The sequence below is a fragment of the Salvelinus fontinalis genome, chromosome 8 (genome assembly GCF_029448725.1).
Source record: "Salvelinus fontinalis isolate EN_2023a chromosome 8, ASM2944872v1, whole genome shotgun sequence".
NCBI lineage: Eukaryota > Metazoa > Chordata > Actinopteri > Salmoniformes > Salmonidae > Salvelinus > Salvelinus fontinalis.
Genome location: NC_074672.1, coordinates 47,828,744 through 47,850,666, shown reverse-complemented (window position 1 = coordinate 47,850,666; position 21,923 = coordinate 47,828,744). Strand labels below are relative to the sequence as shown.

Sequence of the window (21,923 nt, the reverse complement as noted above, 5' to 3'; positions counted from 1 at the left end):
TGGTCACTATAGAGGGTTTTAGGAAGCTAGAACCTACTCCATGGTCACTATAGAGGGTTTTAGGAAGCTAGAACCTACTCCATGGTCACTATAGAGGGTTTTAGGAAGCTAGAACCTACTCCATGGTCACTATAGAGGGTTTTAGGAAGCTAGAACCTACTCCATGGTCACTATAGAGGGTTTTAGGAAGCTAGAACCTACTCCATGGTCACTATAGAGGGTTTTAGGAAGCTAGAACCTACTCCATGGTCACTATAGAGGGTTCTAGGAAGCTAGAACCTACTCCTTGGTCACTATAGAGGGTTCTAGGAAACTAGAACCTACTCCATGGTCACTATAGAGGGTTTTAGGAAACTAGAACCTACTCCATGGTCACTATAGAGGGTTTTAGGAAGCTAGAACCTACTCCATGGTCACTATAGAGGGTTTTAGGAAGCTAGAACCTACTCCATGGTCACTATAGAGGGTTTTAGGAAGCTAGAACCTACTCCATGGTCACTATAGAGGGTTTTAGGAAGCTAGAACCTACTCCGTGGTCACTATAGAGGGTTTTAGGAAGCTAGAACCTACTCCATGGTCACTATAGAGGGTTTTAGGAAGCTAGAACCTACTCCATGGTCACTATAGAGGGTTCTAGGAAGCTAGAACCTACTCCTTGGTCACTATAGAGGGTTTTAGGAAACTAGAACCTACTCCATGGTCACTATAGAGGGTTTTAGGAAACTAGAACCTACTCCATGGTCACTATAGGGGGGTTGAGGAAGCTAGAACCTACTCCATGGTCACTATAGAGGGTTTTAGGAAACTAGAACCTACTCCATGGTCACTATAGAGGGTTTTATGAAACTAGAACCTACTCCATGGTCACTATAGAGGGTTTTAGGAAACTAGAACCTACTCCATGGTCACTATAGGGGGGTTGAGGAAGCTAGAACCTACTCCATGGTCACTATAGAGGGTTTTAGGAAGCTAGAACCTACTCCATGGTCACTATAGAGGGTTTTAGGAAGCTAGAACCTACTCCATGGTCACTATAGAGGGTTTTAGGAAACTAGAACCTACTCCATGGTCACTATAGAGGGTTTTAGGAAGCTAGAACCTACTCCATGGTCACTATAGAGGGTTTTAGGAAACTAGAACCTACTCCGTGGTCACTATAGAGGGTTTTAGGAAACTAGAACCTACTCCGTGGTCACTATAGAGGGTTTTAGGAAGCTAGAACCTACTCTATGGTCACTATAGAGGGTTTTAGGAAACTAGAACCTACTCCATGGTCACTATAGAGGGTTTTATGAAACTAGAACCTACTCCATGGTCACTATAGAGGGTTCTAGGAAACTAGAACCTACTCCATGGTCACTATAGGGGGGTTGAGGAAGCTAGAACCTACTCCATGGTCACTATAGAGGGTTTTAGGAAGCTAGAACCTACTCCATGGTCACTATAGAGGGTTTTAGGAAGCTAGAACCTACTCCATGGTCACTATAGAGGGTTTTAGGAAACTAGAACCTACTCCATGGTCACTATAGAGGGTTTTAGGAAGCTAGAACCTACTCCATGGTCACTATAGAGGGTTTTAGGAAACTAGAACCTACTCCGTGGTCACTATAGAGGGTTTTAGGAAGCTAGAACCTACTCCGTGGTCACTATAGAGGGTTTTAGGAAGCTAGAACCTACTCTGTGGTCACTATAGAGGGTTTTAGGAAACTAGAACCTACTCCATGGTCACTATAGAGGGTTTTAGGAAACTAGAACCTACTCCATGGTCACTATAGAGGGTTCTAGGAAACTAGAACCTACTCCATGGTCACTATAGAGGGTTTTAGGAAACTAGAACCTACTCCATGGTCACTATAGAGGGTTTTAGGAAGCTAGAACCTACTCCATGGTCACTATAGAGGGTTTTAGGAAGCTAGAACCTACTCCATGGTCACTATAGAGGGTTTTAGGAAACTAGAACCTACTCCATGGTCACTATAGAGGGTTTTAGGAAGCTAGAACCTACCAGTGTTTTTAGATAAGAAATCATGCGAAGAGTGACATCATAGTCGGTCAGATTTAAAACGTATGGTTGGAATTCAATCAAATCTGCAGTGAGCAGAAATTGTTATTCCTACGCAGACAATAGTCTACAATTTGTGTGTTGATCAACAAGCAAAATTTAAATCTGTTTTGTTTCACCCCATTAACAATGTCGCGCTAATTACATTAGCTAATTACATTAGTTAATTACATGAGTTAATTACATTAGCTAATTACATTAGTTAATTACATGAGTTAATTACATGAGTTAATTACATTAATTAATTACATGAGTTAATTACATGAGTTATTTACATTCGTTAATTACATTAGTTAATTACATTAGTTTAAACATGCCTTTTTTCTTCTGGCTCAATAACAAATGTTTTAATGAGTTTTACCCTACACTCAATCCCTCACTCACACAGAAGTGTAACAGCAGCCTTCCTCATCTTCGTCTGAAGAGGAAGGTGTAGCAGGGATCGGACCAAGACGCAGCGTAGCTCGTGTTCAACATGCTTTAATAAACAAGACGAAAACGTGAACACTTAACAAAATACAAAAATAACAAACGTGACAAACCGAAACAGTCCTCTCTGGTGAAACGGAACACAAAGACAGGAAACAAACCCCAACACAAAACAAGCCACCTAAATATGATTCCCAATCAGAGACAACACAAAACACCTGCCTCTGATTGGGAACCATATTAGGCCAAACATAGAAACAGACAAACTAGACACACAACATAGAATGCCCACCCAGCTCACGTCCTGACCAACACAAAAACAAGTAAAACACACAAGAACTATGGTCAGAACGTGACAAGAAGCAATTCCATAAATTTACCGTAATCGGCCCTGACCAGAAAAACATTGTTTCTAATCTGTCCTAAGTCTTGAATCTGAAAAATAACTTATTCTTGCATGTCAAAACTCCAGAGATCTATTTGTTATTGACTTCTTTACATTGTAACATATTATGATAGTATAGATTATTATTACTACAAAATTACAAATTGTAGACAAACAATAGTTTGGATATGGCCCATATCTCTCCTCTTGCTTCGCCTCTTGCCCTAGTGCAGGGGTGTCAAACTCATTCCACGGAGGGCCTAGTGTCTGCAGGTTTTTGGTTTTTCATTTCAATAAAGCCCTAGACAACCAGGTGTGGGGAGTTCAAAACTAATTAGTGATGTTAATTCATCAATCAAGTACAAGGGAGGAGCGAAAACCCACAGACACTCGGCCCCCCGTGGAATGAGTTTGACACCTGTGCCCTAGTGACTAGCGAAGGGCACAATGGATAATACGAGCTCTCTTGCTCACAAAGGGCTATGTAATATCTTCAAATTCACAACAGTGCGGGGAGAAAGAACTGTTAAAAGTCTAGTGTATCAAAAAACCCTGACATAATCACACCATCTGCATTGTTGCAGTTTGGAAGTTTTGGTACAAGTTGACTGTTTTACTGAGTGAACTCCCAGTGGCTCTTTCTCTCCCCCCTCTCTCTCTTCCCCCTCCAGCGCTTTCTCTCCCCCCTCTCTCTCGTTCTCCCCCCACCCCCCTCTCTCTCTTCCCCCTCCAGCGCTTTCTCTCCCCCCTCTCGCTCGTTCTCCCCCCACCCCCCTCTCTCTCTTCCCCCTCCAGCGCTTTCTCTCCCCCCTCTCTCTCGTTCTCCCCCCAATCCCCTCTCTCTCTTCCCCTCCAGCTCTTTCTCTCCCCCCTCTCTCTCGTTCCCCCCCCACCCCCCTCTCTCTCTTCCCCCTCCAGCTCTTTCTCTCCCCCCTCTCTCTCGTTCCCCCCCACCCCCCTCTCTCTCTTCCCCCTCCAGCTCTTTCTCTCCCCTCTCTCTCGTTCTCCCCCACCCCCCTCTCTCTCTTCCCCCTCCAGCTCTTTCTCTCCCCCCCTCTCTCTCGTTCTCCCCCACCCCCCTCTCTCTCTTCCCCCTCCAGCGCTTTCTCTCCCCCCCTCTCTCTCGTTCTCCCCCCACCCCCCTCTCTCTCTTCCCCCTCCAGCTCTTTCTCTCCCCCCTCTCTCTCGTTCTCCCCCACCCCCCTCTCTCTCTTCCCCCCCCAGTGCTTTCTCTCCCTCCTCTCGCTCGTTCTCCCTCACCCCCCTCTCTCTCTTCCCCCTCCAGCTCTTTCTCTCCCTCCTCTCTCTCATTCTCCCCCACCCCCTCTCTCTCTTCCCCCCCCAGCTCTTTCTCTCCCCCCTCTCTCTCGTTCTCCCCCCACCCCCCTCTCTCTCTTCCCCCTCCAGCTCTTTCTCTCCCCCCTCTCTCTCGTTCTCCCCCACCCCCTCTCTCTCTTCCCCCTCCAGTGCTTTCTCTCCCCCCTCTCTCTCGTTCTCCCCCACCCCCCTCTCTCTCTTCCCCCCCCAGTGCTTTCTCTCCCCCCTCTCTCTCGTTCTCCCCCCACCCCCCTCTCTCTCTTCCCCCTCCAGCTCTTTCTCTCCCTCCTCTCTCTCATTCTCCCCCACCCCCTCTCTCTCTTCCCCCTCCAGCTCTTTCTCTCCCTCCTCTCGCTCGTTCTCCCCCACCCCCCTCTCTCTCTTCCCCCTCCAGCTCTTTCTCTCCCTCCTCTCTCTCGTTCTCCCCCACCCCCCTCTCTCTCTTCCAGCTCTTTCTCTCCCCCCTCTCGCTCGTTCTCCCCCACCCCCCTCTCTCTCTTCCCCCTCCAGCTCTTTCTCTCCCCTCTCTCTCGTTCTCCCCCACCCCCCTCTCTCTCTTCCCCCTCCAGCGCTTTCTCTCCCCCCCTCTCTCTCGTTCTCCCCCACCCCCCTCTCTCTCTTCCCCCCCAGCTCTTTCTCTCCCCCCTCTCTCTCGTTCTCCCCCACCCCCCTCTCTCTCTTCCCCCTCCAGCGCTTTCTCTCTCCCCTCTCTCTGCAGATCATCACAAGAAGCTCTTACACTACACAAATACCCTTTCCCTTTCCCACCCTGCTGAGCTGAGCTGAGCTGTCTCCAATGTTATTTCCAGCACAGTTCCAGCAACTGTGGTGGATGCGGAACTAGGTCAGTGCAGTGCAATTCAGCTTTTCTCAGCTCAGCTCCGTAGTGTGAAAGGGTTTAACCAGTACCAGGTTCGGACTCAGTCTTCAGTAATATGTCTCCGCTGGTCTAGAAACCTGGAGGTGGAGGCTGGATGTGGGTCAGTCCGTTACACCAGTTTGAAGGCAAAATATGCCCTTTTCATTTTGCATTTTAATATTTAATGAAGCAGAAATTGGATATAGTAAATAGCAAAAGTAGGATGGAAAAAACAAATGGGTTACTTGCAGTGCATTCAGAAAGTATTCAGACCCCTTGACTTTTTCCACATTTTGTTACGTTACAGCGTTAAATTGTTTTTTCCCCTCATCAGTCTACACACAATACCCCATTATGACGTCACAATACCCCATTATGACGTCACAATACCCCATTATGACCTCACAATACCCCATAATGGCAAAGTAAAATCAGGTTTTTTGACATTTCTGGAAGAAACCCCCCCCCCCCCCGGAAATATCACCTTTACATAAGTTTTTAGACCCTTTACTCAGTACTTTGTTGAAGCACCTTTGGCAGCGATTACAGCCTTGAGTCTTCTTGTGTGGGACACTGCAAGCTTGGCACACCTGTATTTGGGGAGTTTCTCCCATTCTTCTCTGCATATCCTCTCAAGCTCTGTCAGGTTGGATGGGGAGCGTCGCAGCACAGCTATTTTCAGGTCTCTCCAGAGATGTTCAATCTGGTTCAAGTCCGGGCTCTGGCTGGGTCACTCAAGTTCATTTAGAGACTTGTCCTGAAGCCACTCTTGCTTTGTCTTGGCTGTGTGCTTATGGTCATTGTCTTGTTGGAAGGTGAACATTCACCCCAGTCTGAGGTCCTGAGCACTCTGGAGCAGGTTTTCATCAAGGATCTCTCTGTACTTTGCTCCGTTCATCTTTCCCTCGATACTTACTAGTCTCCCAGACCCTGCCCCTGAAAAACATCCCCACAGCATGATGTTGCCACCACCATGCTTCACCGTAGGGATGGTGCCAGGTTTCCTCCAGATGTGATGCTTGGCATTCAGGCCAAAGAGTTCAATCTTGGTTTCATCAGACCAGAGAATCTTGTTTCTCATGGTCTGAGAGTCCTTTAGATGCCTTTTGGCAAACTCCAAGCGGGCTGTCATGTTCCTTTTACTGATGAGTGGCTTCTGTCTGGCCACTCTACCATAAAGGCCTGATTTGTTGGAGTGCTGCAGAGATGGTTGTCCTTCTGGAAGCTTCTCCCATCTCCACAGAGGAACTCTGGAGCTCTGTCAGTGACCATCAAGTTCTTGGTCACCTCCCTGACCCAGGCCCTTCTCCCCAGATTGCTCAGTTTGGGCGTCGTGGCCAGCTCTTGGTGGTTCCAAACTTCTTCCATTTAAAAATGATGGAGGCCACTGTGTTCTTAGGGACCTTCAATGCTGCAGAAATGTTTTGGTACCCTTCCCCAGATCTGTGCCTAGACACAATTCTGTCTCGGAGCTCTACAGACAATTCCTTGAACCTCATGACTTGGTTTTTGCTCTGATTTGCACTGTCAAGTGTGGGGCCTTATATAGACAAAGGTGTGTGCCTTTCAAATCATGTCAAATCAATTGAATTTATCACAGGTGGACTCCAATTAAGTTGTAGAAACAGGAAACAGTGGAATGGAATGGAAACAGGATGCACCTGAGCTCAATTTCGAGTGTCATAACAAAAGGTCTGAATACTTATGTAAATATATATATTTTTTAAATATATATACATTTGCTAAAATAAAAATTATAACAGATTTCGCTTTGTCATTATGGGGTAATGTGTGTAAATATTTCATCCATTTTAGAATAAGGCTGTAACGTAACAAAATGTGGAAAAAGTCAAGGGGTCTGAATACTTTCCAAATGCACTGTATGTCCTGAAATTCTGTCATTGTGATCAGTGTGGACTTGAGGACTGGATCGAAGCTCAATGTCTCCATTAAATGGTTCACTCTGTAGGGCTGAACTGACCCGGACAGCATCGAAGGTCAATGTCTCCATTACCTGGTTCACTCTGTTGGGCTGAACTGACCCGGACAGCATCGAAGCTCAATGTCTCCATTACCTGGTTCACTCTGTAGGGCTGAACTGACCCGGACAGCATCGAAGGTCAATGTCTCCATTACCTGGTTCACTCTGTAGGGCTGAACTGACCCGGACAGCATCGAAGCTCAATGTCTCCTGAACTGACCCGGACAGCACCGAAGCTCAATGTCTCCATTACCTGGTTCACTCTGTAGGGCTGAACTGACCCGGACAGCATCGAAGCTCAATGTCTCCATTACCTGGTTCACTCTGTAGGGCTGAACTGACCCGGACAGCATCGAAGCTCAATGTCTCCATTAAATGGTTCACTCTGTAGGGCTGAGCTGACCCGGACAGCATCGAAGGTCAATATCTCCATTACCTGGTTCACTCTGTAGGGCTGAACTGACCCGGACAGCATCGAAGGTCAATGTCTCCATTACCTGGTTCACTCTGTTGGGCTGAACTGACCCGGACAGCATCGAAGGTCAATGTCTCCATTACCTGGTTCACTCTGTAGGGCTGAACTGACCCGGACAGCATCGAAGCTCAATGTCTCCATTACCTGGTTCACTCTGTAGGGCTGAACTGACCCGGACAGCATCGAAGCTCAATGTCTCCATTACCTGGTTCACTCTGTAGGGCTGAACTGACCCGGACAGCATCGAAGGTCAATGTCTCCATTACCTGGTTCACTCTGTTGGGCTGAACTGACCCGGACAGCATCGAAGCTCAATGTCTCCTGAACTGACCCGGACAGCACCGAAGCTCAATGTCTCCATTACCTGGTTCACTCTGTAGGGCTGAACTGACCCGGACAGCATCGAAGCTCAATGTCTCCATTACCTGGTTCACTCTGTAGGGCTGAACTGACCCGGACAGCATCGAAGCTCAATGTCTCCATTAAATGGTTCACTCTGTAGGGCTGAGCTGACCCGGACAGCATCGAAGGTCAATATCTCCATTACCTGGTTCACTCTGTAGGGCTGAACTGACCCGGACAGCATCGAAGGTCAATGTCTCCATTACCTGGTTCACTCTGTTGGGCTGAACTGACCCGGACAGCATCGAAGGTCAATGTCTCCATTACCTGGTTCACTCTGTAGGGCTGAACTGACCCGGACAGCATCGAAGCTCAATGTCTCCATTACCTGGTTCACTCTGTAGGGCTGAACTGACCCGGACAGCATCGAAGCTCAATGTCTCCATTAAATGGTTCACTCTGTAGGGCTGAGCTGACCCGGACAGCATCGAAGGTCAATATCTCCATTACCTGGTTCACTCTGTAGGGCTGAACTGACCCGGACAGCATCGAAGGTCAATGTCTCCATTACCTGGTTCACTCTGTTGGGCTGAACTGACCCGGACAGCATCGAAGGTCAATGTCTCCATTACCTGGTTCACTCTGTAGGGCTGAACTGACCCGGACAGCATCGAAGCTCAATGTCTCCATTACCTGGTTCACTCTGTAGGGCTGAACTGACCCGGACAGCATCGAAGCTCAATGTCTCCATTACCTGGTTCACTCTGTAGGGCTGAACTGACCCGGACAGCATCGAAGGTCAATGTCTCCATTACCTGGTTCACTCTGTTGGGCTGAACTGACCCGGACAGCATCGAAGCTCAATGTCTCCTGAACTGACCCGGACAGCACCGAAGCTCAATGTCTCCATTACCTGGTTCACTCTGTAGGGCTGAACTAACCCGGACAGCATCGAAGGTCAATGTCTCCATTACCTGGTTCACTCTGTAGGGCTGAACTGACCCGGACAGCATCGAAGCTCAATGTCTCCATTAAATGGTTCACTCTGTAGGTCTGAACTGACCCGGACTCTGCTGGTTCTGTTTCCTTTCCAGCAACCCAGTACAGCTAGGCATGGTTTGACTCTGCAGTAGAATCAGGTTCAAGTGAACACCATTGCCAGTCTGGCTAGCTGCAATCTAAGGGCAAGTGCCTTGCTTTGCGGATTTACATTATACACTGTATTGTGTGACAGATGTGGCCTTTGATTAAAATAATTGTATTTCTAAAGAAAGAAGTGGGTGGGTTGAACAATTTACTAGCCTAGTCCCAGATCTGTTTGTGTCGTTTTGCCAACGTAACGACCCGTAGGAGTGGGTAAGACGGCACAAACAGATCTGGGACCAGGCTACAATTTCACAACGAGGATCTTGCATTCCTTAAGTGAGAGTTAAAGTTAATAACCTGTTATATATATATATATATTTATATATATATATTTATATATATATATATATAACAGGTTATAACGTCTGTTTGGACTCAACTCTCACTCAGTATGTAACCAACCTGTAGTTGATTGTGATGTTTGCCTGTTATTAAGTAATAAGTCCCTAATTTTTCTATTGGATTTGATGAAAGAAATATCCATTGGTTTAAAATGTAATTTCATGGACACAGCTAGACAGGCTTTTGATGTGATAGCATGTAGTGAAGAAGAAATAAACAATTCATTTAAAAAATATATATTTATGGAAATAAATGAACGTGGCAGCTTACCAGGACTCGTGTTTTCTTTTTGGTGAAGGAGAGTTGTCCCTATACTTTTCTAGAGATTTGTATGTCTTCATGTTTCCCCCCTGCTTCAGGATGTTAGATTGAACTATTTCAGACATGGTAGCTTTGACAATGCTGTTTAAACTGTCCTTTTCCCACAACAAATCACTGCTTTAAAAAAAATATATATATATTATATCAAGCAAACGAGTGAATTTACATTTTTAAGTCATTATTCAATTTGCTTTTAATTTTCTCCCTACACTTCTATCCCTATGCGTCAATTGTGTAATAGGTGACATTGACGTATAGGATTAATCTTTATTTAAATTATTATTTATTATTTATTTTAATAAATGCTAATTCAAGTTGAAACTTGATACAAATTCAAAAAGTCCACTTTTGGAGAATAAATTAACTGTCTATTTAACATAGTCTTGTGCCTTGAAGTATTATAATTTATACTGTGGTCGATTGTGTATTTTTTTGTTTTAATTCTGAGTCCTGTATTTCCATCTTGTTGCTATTCTATGCTTTGAGTGTATTATAGAGTAATAGATAAAAGTATTTTCTCAGTTTGACGATCATTTGCCTGCTTTCATTTTTTTCTCCATTTAAACAAAGACATATTTAGAGGAACTGAGGACTATAAGTGGCAATAACGAATATCTCATAAGACCTTTTTGACAATTTTAAGAGATTTTGTTGTTTTTCGTATCTTGTTTTAGCACTTTGGGAAATTGTTGTTGGTTAGCATCATTATTATTATTATTATTATTATTATTAATAATAGTATCAAATAATTGGTCATCATTAGCCTGCCTTATCCCTTCCGAACACGGCTTTATATGAGATAATATTTAAATCATGGCCAGTGTATGAAACACAAAAATTAAAGATCTGCACTTTATATAGTCCGTTACCTTACAGGACACTCATCATCCTTTTTCTATGTATTTTTTACCTTTGTCTGAATTAGTTATTTTATTTAGATATTTTTTGTCCATTTAGTTTCAACTAGTAATGCAAAGGGGGATGGGTAGTCCTAAATGTTAGCAAAACTATTTTAATGAAACAAACACGTTCATGGTTACCATGGTACCATGGTGTCAAGGGTTCTAGTGTATTATTGTTATGCCATTTCCAAGCCATGTCTTTGCTTTCCTGAAAAGGCAAAGCATAGTTTTTGTGAATTTTTTATAGTAATATATCTGTTTGTTTGATTCTATGTAACAAACATACTAGTAAACAACATATATCTATCTTGTCTTGTGTGTAAACATTATTTTTTTCATTCATTTGGGGCGACATTCATTTGGGGCGACATTCATTTGGGCAACCACAAGTCACTTTACATCGCCACGTGTGTAATTCATATCCGAACCCTGACTAGAGCCATGCCACATATATTCTAGCCCATACCTCCACCAATCCACTCCCTCCATCTAGCCCATACCTCCACCAATCCACTCCCTCCATCTAGCCCATACCTCCACCAATCCACTCTCTCCATCTAGCCCATACCTCCACCAATCCACTCCCTCCATCTAGCCCATACCTCCACCAATCCACTCCCTCCAGCTGGTCCATACCTCCACCAATCCACTCTCTCCATCTAGCCCATACCTCCACCAATCCACTCCCTCCATCTAGCCCATACCTCCACCAATCCACTCCCTCCAGCTAGCCCATACCTCCACCAATCCACTCTCACCAGCTAGCCCTACCTCCACCAATCCACTCCCTCCACCAATCCACTCCCTCTAGCTAGCCCATACCTCCACCAATCCACTCCCTCCACCAATCCACTCCCTCTAGCTAGCCCATACCTCCACCAATCCACTCCCTCTAGCTAGCCCATACCTCCACCAATCCACTACATCCACCAATCCACTCCCTCTAGCTAGCCCATACCTCCACCAATCCACTCTCTCCAGCTAGCCCATACCTCCACCAATCCACTCCCTCTAGCTAGCCCATACCTCCACCAATCCACTCCCTCCAGCTAGCCCATACCTCCACCAATCCACTCCCTCCACCAATCCACTCCCTCTAGCTAGCCCATACCTCCACCAATCCACTCTCTCCAGCTAGCCCATACCTCCACCAATCCACTCCCTCTAGCTAGCCCATACCTCCACCAATCCACACCCTCCAGCTAGCCCATACCTCCACCAATCCACTCCCTCCACCAATCCACTCCCTCTAGCTAGCCCATACCTCCACCAATCCACTCCCTCTAGCTAGCCCATACCTCCACCAATCCACTCCCTCCAGCTAGCCCATACCTCCACCAATCCACTCCCTCCACCAATCCACTCCCTCTAGCTAGCCCATACCTCCACCAATCCACTCCCTCTAGCTAGCCCATACCTCCACCAATCCACTCCCTCCATCTAGCCCATACCTCCACCAATCCACTCCCTCCAGCTAGCCCATACCTCCACCAATCCACTCTCTCCAGCTAGCCCTACCTCCACCAATCCACTCTCTCCAGCTAGCCCATACCTCCACCAATCCACTCCCTCCAGCTAGCCCATACCTCTACCAATCCACTCCCTCTAGCTAGCCCATACCTCCACCAATCCACTCCCTCTAGCTAGCCCATACCTCCACCAATCCACTCCATCCACCAATCCACTCCCTCTAGCTAGCCCATACCTCCACCAATCCACTCCCTCCACCAATCCACTCCCTCTAGCTAGCCCATACCTCCACCAATCCACTCCCTCTAGCTAGCCCATACCTCCACCAATCCACTCCCTCTAGCTAGCCCATACCTCCACCAATCCACTCCATCCACCAATCCACTCCCTCTAGCTAGCCCATACCTCCACCAATCCACTCCCTCCACCAATCCACTCCCTCTAGCTAGCCCATACCTCCACCAATCCACTCCCTCCACCAATCCACTCCCTCTAGCTAGCCCATACCTCCACCAATCCACTCCCTCTAGCTAGCCCATACCTCCACCAATCCACTCCCTCTAGCTAGCCCATACCTCCACCAATCCACTCCATCCACCAATCCACTCCCTCTAGCTAGCCCATACCTCCACCAATCCACTTCCTCTAGCTAGCCCATACCTCCACCAATCCACTCCCTCTAGCTAGCCCATACCTCCACCAATCCACTCCATCCACCAATCCACTCCCTCTAGCTAGCCCATACCTCCACCAATCCAATGCTTTTAGATTTGAGGGCAGTTGTGAATGAGTCTACATTTCAGGAGATAAGAGTTTTTATTGGGGTGTCCCCAATGTGTAATTTGTAACCTGACTAGAGGCAGGCTAACAGGGTTTTCTTTCTGAGCTGAACCAGTCTCGCTCTCTCTGAACTGAAGGTGAAAGGACATCGATCAAATTACACAAACACACACCCAGTTGCAGGGGGTCTGTTTGAATTTAGAAAATGAGAGAAGACTTGAAATAGGCAAGATGGCTGCGTACACATTAATGGATTACTTTATGGAGCAAAAAAAAAAAATTATTTTAATAATGTTCTCCTGTTTTCACAAATCGAGGATTAAGACAGTATTGCGGGGTGGCAGGTAGCCTAGTGGTTAGAGCGTTGGGCCAGTAACTGAAAAGTTGCTGGATCGGATCCCTGAGCTGACAAGGTCAAAAATCCATCGTTCTGCCCCTGAACAAGGCAGTTAACCCACAGTTCCCTGGTAGGTCGTAATTGTAAATAAGAATGTGTTCTTTAACTGACTTGCCTAGTTAAATAAAAGTAAAAATAAATTTCTAACATGCTACACCAAACAGTACCTAACCTGTAACTCCTAGTATAACAGATACCACATGTTTTGTTTTTAAATGACATGTTACAGGGCTAGAATTTCTCCTGTTGTCATATTTCAATAACACTTTTCTGACCTTAATCATTCTGAAACCATGAACCCATCAGTTCCAAGTGGAACAACATCTACTTCATATTTTTCGATAGAAATAACTCCATTCTCTATCACTGTAATTTACAACTTGATAAGCGCTACAGATAAGAGATCGCTAACAGAGAGAGTGTCACGATCGTCGTAAAGACGAGACCAAGGCGCAGCGTGAGTAGAGTTCCACATCATTTTAATAAAGATAAACTCACCTAAACAAAACAACTAAACGAAACGTGAACCTACTGGTATGCACTCAGGCAACTCAATGTAGACAAGATCCCACAACACAAACGAGGAAAATGGCTACCTAAATATGATCCCCAATCAGAGACAACGATAAACAGCTGTCTCTGATTGGGAATCATATCAGGCCAATATAGACATACAAAACCCCTAGACATACAAAACCCCTAGACATACAAAACACCTAGACATACAAAACCCCTAGACATACAAAAACCCTAGACATACAAAACTAGCGTACCCACCCTAGTCACACCCTGACCTAATCAAAATATAAAGAAAAACAAGAGATATCTAAGGTCAGGGCGTGACAGTAAGTCATTTTAATATAAATAAATATAAATAACCACTTGTTTTAGATCTGGACACGTGGGAAACAGTGATCTGGCAGCAAACTGAAGCTTATCAACATATCACCTTTTCCACAGTGATGTTGATGAAATGCTGGCCTTATAACTTGCAATGATGACATTTGGAGACCCAAGCTCAAGGCTTCTGTAGCCACGATGACAGTACAGCGCCAAACCTACTGAGTTGATTTTTGATTTCTAGAATGTTCTCATTATATGCCCAGACTTTTTCCACTGTATTTAAAAAAATAATAATAATAAAAAAAATGTTTTATCGTTTTGAATATTAGCCACGATCGGTAGCAACCATCAGTTATACCAACATACATTTAACTGTTAGCTTCCTTACATTTAGCTTCCTTACATTTTGCATCATTCCATTACATATTTATTTTGTTTTTTTCTTTCCTATGCCAGGTTTGTGTGGATGTTCCTGGGGATCGCTAGCAATAGTAGATCATATTAGCCTAACGTACAGTACCAGTCAAAAGTTTGAACACACCTACTCATTCCAGGGTTTTTCTTTAATTTGACCATTTTCTACATTGTAGAATAATAGTGAAGACATCAAAACTATGAAATTACACATATGAAATCATGTAGTAACCAAAAAAGTGTCAGACCATAGGACAGAACACTTCTTTGGTTGCTACATGATTCCATATGTGTTATTTCATAGTGTTGATGTCTTCACTATTATTCTACGATGTAGAAAATAGTACAACTAAAGAAAAACCCTGAAATGAGTAGGTGTGTCCAAACTTTTGACTGGTACTATACGTGCAATAATTTGGGATACGTAGCCTAATTTAATCACTATGGAACGCAGACCATACGTCCATGACTACTGGACTCGGGCCGTTGTCATCGCAGTTCCATCATTAGTGAGGGTAGACATTCGGGTAGATTTATAGGACTACTGGTCAACCCTTATTGTACGCTTTTCTCACCTTCCAATATTACATGGATTGATCAGTTGAATATGGCATCAGGAGGAATCAAACCACTGTATTTATGATTCACCAATATATTTTGTGCATAATGGCTCTCCAAACCTGTCTTTTTCTTATTGATAAATACTTACCTAACTCTAAATAGTATACAAAATCAGAGTACTTTTTAAAAGTGTTATCTACCAATTGGTGCTGAAAAGGAGATGAATATGTGTGTATTTAAGCCTACATGCCTTCCTTTCATTGATCCCTAATATTCTGAACCTGGTCTAAAGTAGTGCACTACTACCCTATAGAACCTGGTCTAATGTAGTGCACTACTACCCTATAGAACCTGGTCTAAAGTAGTGCACTACTACCCTATAGAACCTGGTGTAAAGTAGTGCACTACTACCCTATAGAACCTGGTGTAAAGTAGTGCACTACTACCCTATAGAACCTGGTCTAAAGTAGTGCACTACTACCCTATAGAACCTGGTCTAAAGTAGTGCACTACTACCCTATAGAACCTGGTGTAAAGTAGTGCACTACTACCCTATAGAACCTGGTGTAAAGTAGTGCACTACTACCCTATAGAACCTGGTCTAAAGTAGTGCACTACTACCCTATAGAACCTGGTGTAAAGTAGGGCACTACTACCCTATAGAACCTGGTCTAAAGTAGTGCACTACTACCCTATAGAACCTGGTCTAAAGTAGTGCACTACTACCCTATAGAACCTGGTCTAAAGTAGTGCACTACTACCCTATAGAACCTGGTGTAAAGTAGTGCACTACTACCCTATAGAACCTGGTGTAAAGTAGTGCACTACACAGTGCTAAGCTTGTAGCGTCATACCCAAGAAGACCTGAGGCTGTAATCGCCGCCAAAGGTGCTTCAACATAGTACTGAGTAAAGGGTCTGAATATTTATGTAAATGTGATAGTTTAAAAAATATTTATAAATGAGCAAAAAAACTATTTAATCCATTTCAGAATAAGGCTGTAACGTAGGAGGCGGTAGTGCAGGACCTTGGGAGCGTCATGTCGATTGGATAGGGCTGGTTGAGTGACTGAACTGTGTGAATGGTCCTGTTGGTGTGGGTGAGAGTGAGAGTGCAAGAGAGAGAGAGAGGAAAGAGACAGAGAGAGTGACAGAGACAGAGACAGATACACATAGAGAGAGAACAGAGACAGAAAGAGACAGAGAAAGACAGAGAGAGACAGAGAGTGACAGAGACAGAGAGACAGATACACATAGAGACAGACAGAGAGAGAGAGAGAGAGGATAGGAAAGGGAGAGATAAGAATGTGTGTGTGTGTGTGTGTGAGGGGGATCAGTAACCAAGTAATATTAGGCTGGTTCCACATCATTGATCATCAACCCCCCCAAAGGGGCTATGTACAGATGTAGGATCTTAATTTGATCATTTTCTCACAGCAGGAAAATCATCCTGCAGCAACAGAAAATGTTTATTATTGTGTGGATTATAAATAATTTACATTTTTGTAAGAGTTTCTATATTTTTTATTATGGTAAATCAAGTCTGGCATTTTAAAGTGGAAATTCCAAACTTTCGAAGCCTTTTAAAACCTTGAATACACTAAAAGTTTGCTTTTCCTGCAACAACAGGGTGATCAAATTAAGATCTTACACCTGCATTCAGAGAAGTAGACCATTTGTCACACAGCAATAGTCGTGTTCACCACTGAAGAGTATAGCCGACGTCTGCCTTTCAGTGAGCAGGAAAGGTTGTTGTTGAAGTATACCCATATCAATAAAAAGGCCCATTTTAACTTACTGTATGATGGTGAATGAAGCTCATGATGATCAGCTCAGATGCCATATTGTGCTTTTCTCCTGCGGTAACATTCAGAACTCACACACAGAGACACACAGAGAGAGACACACAGAGAGACACACAGAGAGACCAGAACTTTCTATAGCTTAATTGGATATTATTGTGAGTGTAACGGATGTGAAATGGCTAGCTAGTTAGCGGGTACGCGCTACTAGCGTTTCAATCAGTTACATCACTTGCTCTGAAACCTAGAAGTAGTGTTGCACCTTGCTCTGCAAGGGCCGCGGCTTTTGTGGAGCGATGGGTAACGACGCTTCGTGGGTGACTGTTGTTGATATGTGCAGAGGGTCCCTGGTTCGCGCCCGGGTCGGGGCGAGGGGACGGTTTAAAGTTATACTGTTACATTGATGCTGTTGACCCGGATCACTGGTTGCTGCGGAAAAGGAGGAGGTTGAAAGGGGGGTGAGTGTAACGGATGTGAAATGGCTAGCTAGTTAGCGGGTACGCGCTACAATCAGTTACGTCACTTGCTCTGAAACCTAGAAGTAGTGTTGCACCTTGCTCTGCAAGGGCCGCGGCTTTTGTGGAGCGATGGGTAATTTTATTTTATTTTTATTTTACCGTTATTTTACCAGGTAAGTTGACTGAGAACACGTTCTCATTTGCAGCAACGACCTGGGGAATAGTTACAGGGGAGAGGAGGGGGATGAATGAGCCAATTGTAAACTGGGGATTATTAGGTGACCATGATGGTTTGAGGGCCAGATTGGGAATTTAGCCAGGACACCGGGGTTAACACCCCTACTCTTACGATAAGTGCCATGGGATCTTTAATGACCTCAGAGAGTCAGGACACCCGTTTAACATCCCATCCGAAAGACGGCACCCTATACAGGACAGTGTCCCCAATCACTGCCCTGGGGCATTGGGATATTTTTTAGACCAGAGGAAAGAGTGCCTCCTACTGGCCCTCCAATACCACTTCCAGCAGCATCTGGTCTCCCATCCAGGGACTGACCAGGACCAACCCTGCTTAGCTTCAGAAGGAAGCCAGCAGTGGTATGCAGGGTGGTATGCTGCTGGTAATGACGCTTCGTGGGTGACTGTTGTTGATGTGTGCAGAGGGTCCCTGGTTCGCGCCCGAGGTCGGGGCGAGGGGACGTACTAAAGTTATACTGTTACATATGAATAAGTAAAAGCTAAGTTAGCTATGCAAAGTGCCAGATAGGTAACCATTTACAGTAACTGCTGTTCATTATTTCTCAGTCAATAAACACTATCAGCCGACAGAAGAACTAGCTAAGTTAGCAACAGAAAGTAATAGGGAAATATGACCTTTCTGCAGCATCTTGTAAAAGGTTGAGGGACTAACTTACTTCCACTACCTACTACTAGCTAGCATGACTATAGCCAGTAACCAGGTAGGGCTAGCTAGCCAATAGCCAGCCTGTTAGCTAGTCAATAGCCAGCCTGCTCACTAGTCAATAGCCAGCCTGCTAGCTAGTACAAGCCAACTTTTTTCAGTTGTTGTTGAGTTTGTTCTATTTACATGCCAACTTCATAATAAGTTCTGTATCTTAGCTAACATGAGTATTTGTATCTTCCTGTCCCAGTCTAATCCTTTCTTTGTGCTGCCAACCTAGGCTGTAAACACCCCCCCCCCCCTAAGCTTTGTGAATATTCTATGAGGGGGTGGGTACTTCCCCTTATTGAACAAAATTAAAAACGGAAATAAAACATTTAATATAAACTGTGCTGTTTTTTGTTTTTCCCCTTATTCCATGTCCAATTCTGACACTATAAATGAGAAAAGATGTCGATTTCAGATTTACTTTTTTCAAATTTAGAAACAAAAAACAACAAATTAGCCGCCGTTTTCCGTTTTTCCATTCTCCGTTTTCACACGGAAAACAAAATAACGAAACGTACATGGATAGACCTACCAGACCACTCCTTGGACGAGTAACATTAGGCTCCTTTAGTGCAATATTGGGCTAGCAAGAGACATTGTCTTGACAAGATTTATAAATTAATTGAGACAAGGTAGGTTCACTGCTATGCACTGCACATAATATTCCATTGAAATACAAAGACATTTCTCAAGAAGGAATGATTCTATGTGAAAAGCCAAAAACGTCGCTCACTTTTATTTTGTTATGTTTTATTTTGAATTAACAAATATAAACACAATATACAAACATATCTTACAAAACAGTTGACAAAATAACACAGCCAAAACTTTGATACTTACATTTAAAATATATATATTTAATACACAATTAACAACTCACATGGCTACATCAAACATGTCTAACAAAACAAAAAAAACACAGGTATATACAAGAAAATACTAAATGCATACAAAAAAATAAATATATGTATAAAAAAAAATCTAATTCAAGTAACTGATACTTTTCCATGAAGGCAGAGGATGATATGACGTAGCCCATCATGTGGGGGGCGTGTCTGACGAGTAAGTTCTGCTTGCTGGCGACAGCGAAGTTTCTAGGCATATTTGAAGCAGGGACATAACTTATTGAATAACCGATTTTGTTATATACTTTTTAATTCGTTTTTTTATTTTTAATCACGGACAACCACGTTAGCATCCCCGGCTCGATTGCAGTAAGGTTCGCTTTAATAGCGTGATGGTTTTTACCGTAGTGAATTTGAAACGTAAAAAGAAATGTTACCTTTAGCTTGCTAGCTACGTAACGCGTTGGCTAGCAAGGTTTTAAAAAGATGTCGTCCTGGGATACCAGAAAGGTATACTTGTACAAGTTACCACCGGTTGTGCTGTGCGACTTCTCCCTTGTTATGGACAGTATCTCCGATGTGGACTGGGACAGATTCGGTAAGAAATGACACTGACCGACATTGCTAGTAGTTAAATATAGTTTCAAAAACGATGCTAGTTAATAAGCTATGGCGTCCAAGCTATGGTGGCCGTATTTCGGCCGAACAGCCGTAAAAAAAACAACCTTGCTGACGTAATTTTTTTTTAACGTCACAAAATGTGTTCATATCTGTATGATCGGTTTCGGTTGTGAAGCATGGGGGACTCCCCCCCTCGTCAGAGATTGGGTAACAGGAGGGATTCTTCAATGAAGTGCCTGTTGTCATTCAATAAAGGGAATTACACTTTTTTTCCCCCCTCTTCACTTTAATACTACATTAAACATCCCAGTCAGATGCAAAATTGCTCCACAAAGATTTTCTCGTCCCCAAAATCTGACAGATTTATTTTGATATCTTAGATAAATTATGACTTTTGAGGAAATATATATATTACACACACGTACACTGACTACGTCATCTCAAAATGGACAAATACACTATTACCCCGTTTTTTTCGTTTTTCAAGCCAGGTTCTTTTAAGGGAGTATGCACCAGTGGTGGAAAAAGTACCCAGTTGTCATACTTGAGTAAAAGTACCTTTTAATAGAAAATTAAAAATATTACTTGAGTATAACTCTAAAAGTATTTGGTTTTAAATATACTTAAGTATCAAAAGTAAAAGTATAAATCTTTTCAAATTCCTAATATTAAGCAAACCAGACCACCATTTTCTTGTTTTTGTTTTTAATTTTAATTTACTGATCGCCAGGGCAACACTCCAAAACAAATGAAGCATTTGTGTTTAGTGAGCAGTAGGGATGACCAGGGATGTTCTCTGTTTAGTGAGTCCTCCAGATCAGAGGCAGTAGGGATGACCAGGGATGTTCTCTGTTTAGTGAGTCCTCCAGATCAGAGGCAGTAGGGATGACCAGGGATGTTCTCTGTTTAGTGAGTCCTCCAGATCAGAGGCAGTAGGGATGACCAGGGATGTTCTCTGTTTAGTGAGTCCTCCAGATCAGAGGCAGTAGGGATGACCAGGGATGTTCTCTTGATAAGTGCATGAATTTGACCTTTTCCCTGTCTTGCTAAGCATTCAAAATGTAACGAGTACTTTAGGGTGTCAGGGGAAAATGTATGGAGTAAAATCATTTTCTTTAGGAATGTAGTGAAGTCAAAGTTGTCAAATATAAATAGTAAAGTACAGATACCCCCAAAAACGACCTAAGTAGTCGTTTTAGATCATTTTTTACTTAAGTACTTTACACCACTGGCGTGCAGCACACTCATCTAGCCTAACTGAAGCATGCTGTTGCATCACGTATCAAAATAGCAACTCATTTTATCTTGACAAAATTTGACACTCATTGCCCCCCCATAAAATGAACTAATCACTTGCTAAATAATTAATTAATGGCCGAAACGCTCTCACTTCGCCGCTCCCTCTCAGGTATAGCCTCTCGCTAGCTAGTTGTCACACGTTGCATTGGGGATAGCTGAGCTAAAGCAGAGTGGAGGAGGTGAAGCCAGTATCTTGCACTATAGATAATCTTTGCTTAAAGTTGATTTCCATTGACTATGAACACCATATGAAGTTAAGTATCTTTGCTAAGAATGGTATTGCTAGCTAGCTCAGTAAAAAAACAATATTATACAGATAACAGACAGTTAACTAGCTGGGTACATAGTGAGCGGTACCCAAAGTTTTTCCTGGCCACATCACCTAATAAGGAATAAACTCTGGGTCCTCCAGTACGACCCTGTAAGTAGCGTTCAGAGTTTTTCCCGATCAGGAAGAACATAGCTGACAACATTAGTGCTGCTGACTGTAACTGAATTGTATTATTGGTGTGATTTGATTGATCTCTAAACAACTATTGATTTCTATACCATTTGTTATTGGTCCTCCATGGCAGCATCCCATGTGTTGACTGACCAGACTGACAGGCGTCTGGCTGAGAGAAGAGAGAGACGGACAGACTGGGTGATGAATCACTGGGCTCAGAGGAATGGAACAGTGGGAGAACTACTGAACGTACTGGAGAAGCTGCAGCTGTTAAGAGCTAGAGATATCATCTTGAACTGTGAGTTAGACACAGACCTGGGCACAGACAGACACGTGTGCGTGCATAGACGGACGGAGGGACGCGTGCGGGGACGGACTGACGGATGGACGGAGGGAGGGACGTGTGCGGGGACGGACGGAGGGAGGGAGGGACGTGTGCGGGGACGGACGGAGGGACGCGTGCGGGGACGGACGGACGC

At 44.1% G+C, this 21,923-nt stretch overlaps 1 protein-coding gene across 1 annotated transcript in view; it reads left to right on the top strand.

The window, feature by feature from the left end:
• The first annotated feature begins 19,229 nt into the window (after window positions 1-19,229).
• Window positions 19,230-21,923, top strand: part of irak1 (interleukin-1 receptor-associated kinase 1) — a 126,065-nt gene continuing 123,371 nt past the window's right edge. The window contains exons 1-2 of the mRNA XM_055932733.1: window positions 19,230-19,677; window positions 21,575-21,742. Of these exons, the coding sequence (XP_055788708.1) occupies window positions 19,566-19,677; window positions 21,575-21,742 (280 nt within the window). The 5' untranslated portion in view covers window positions 19,230-19,565. The remainder of the gene's footprint in view (window positions 19,678-21,574; window positions 21,743-21,923) is intronic.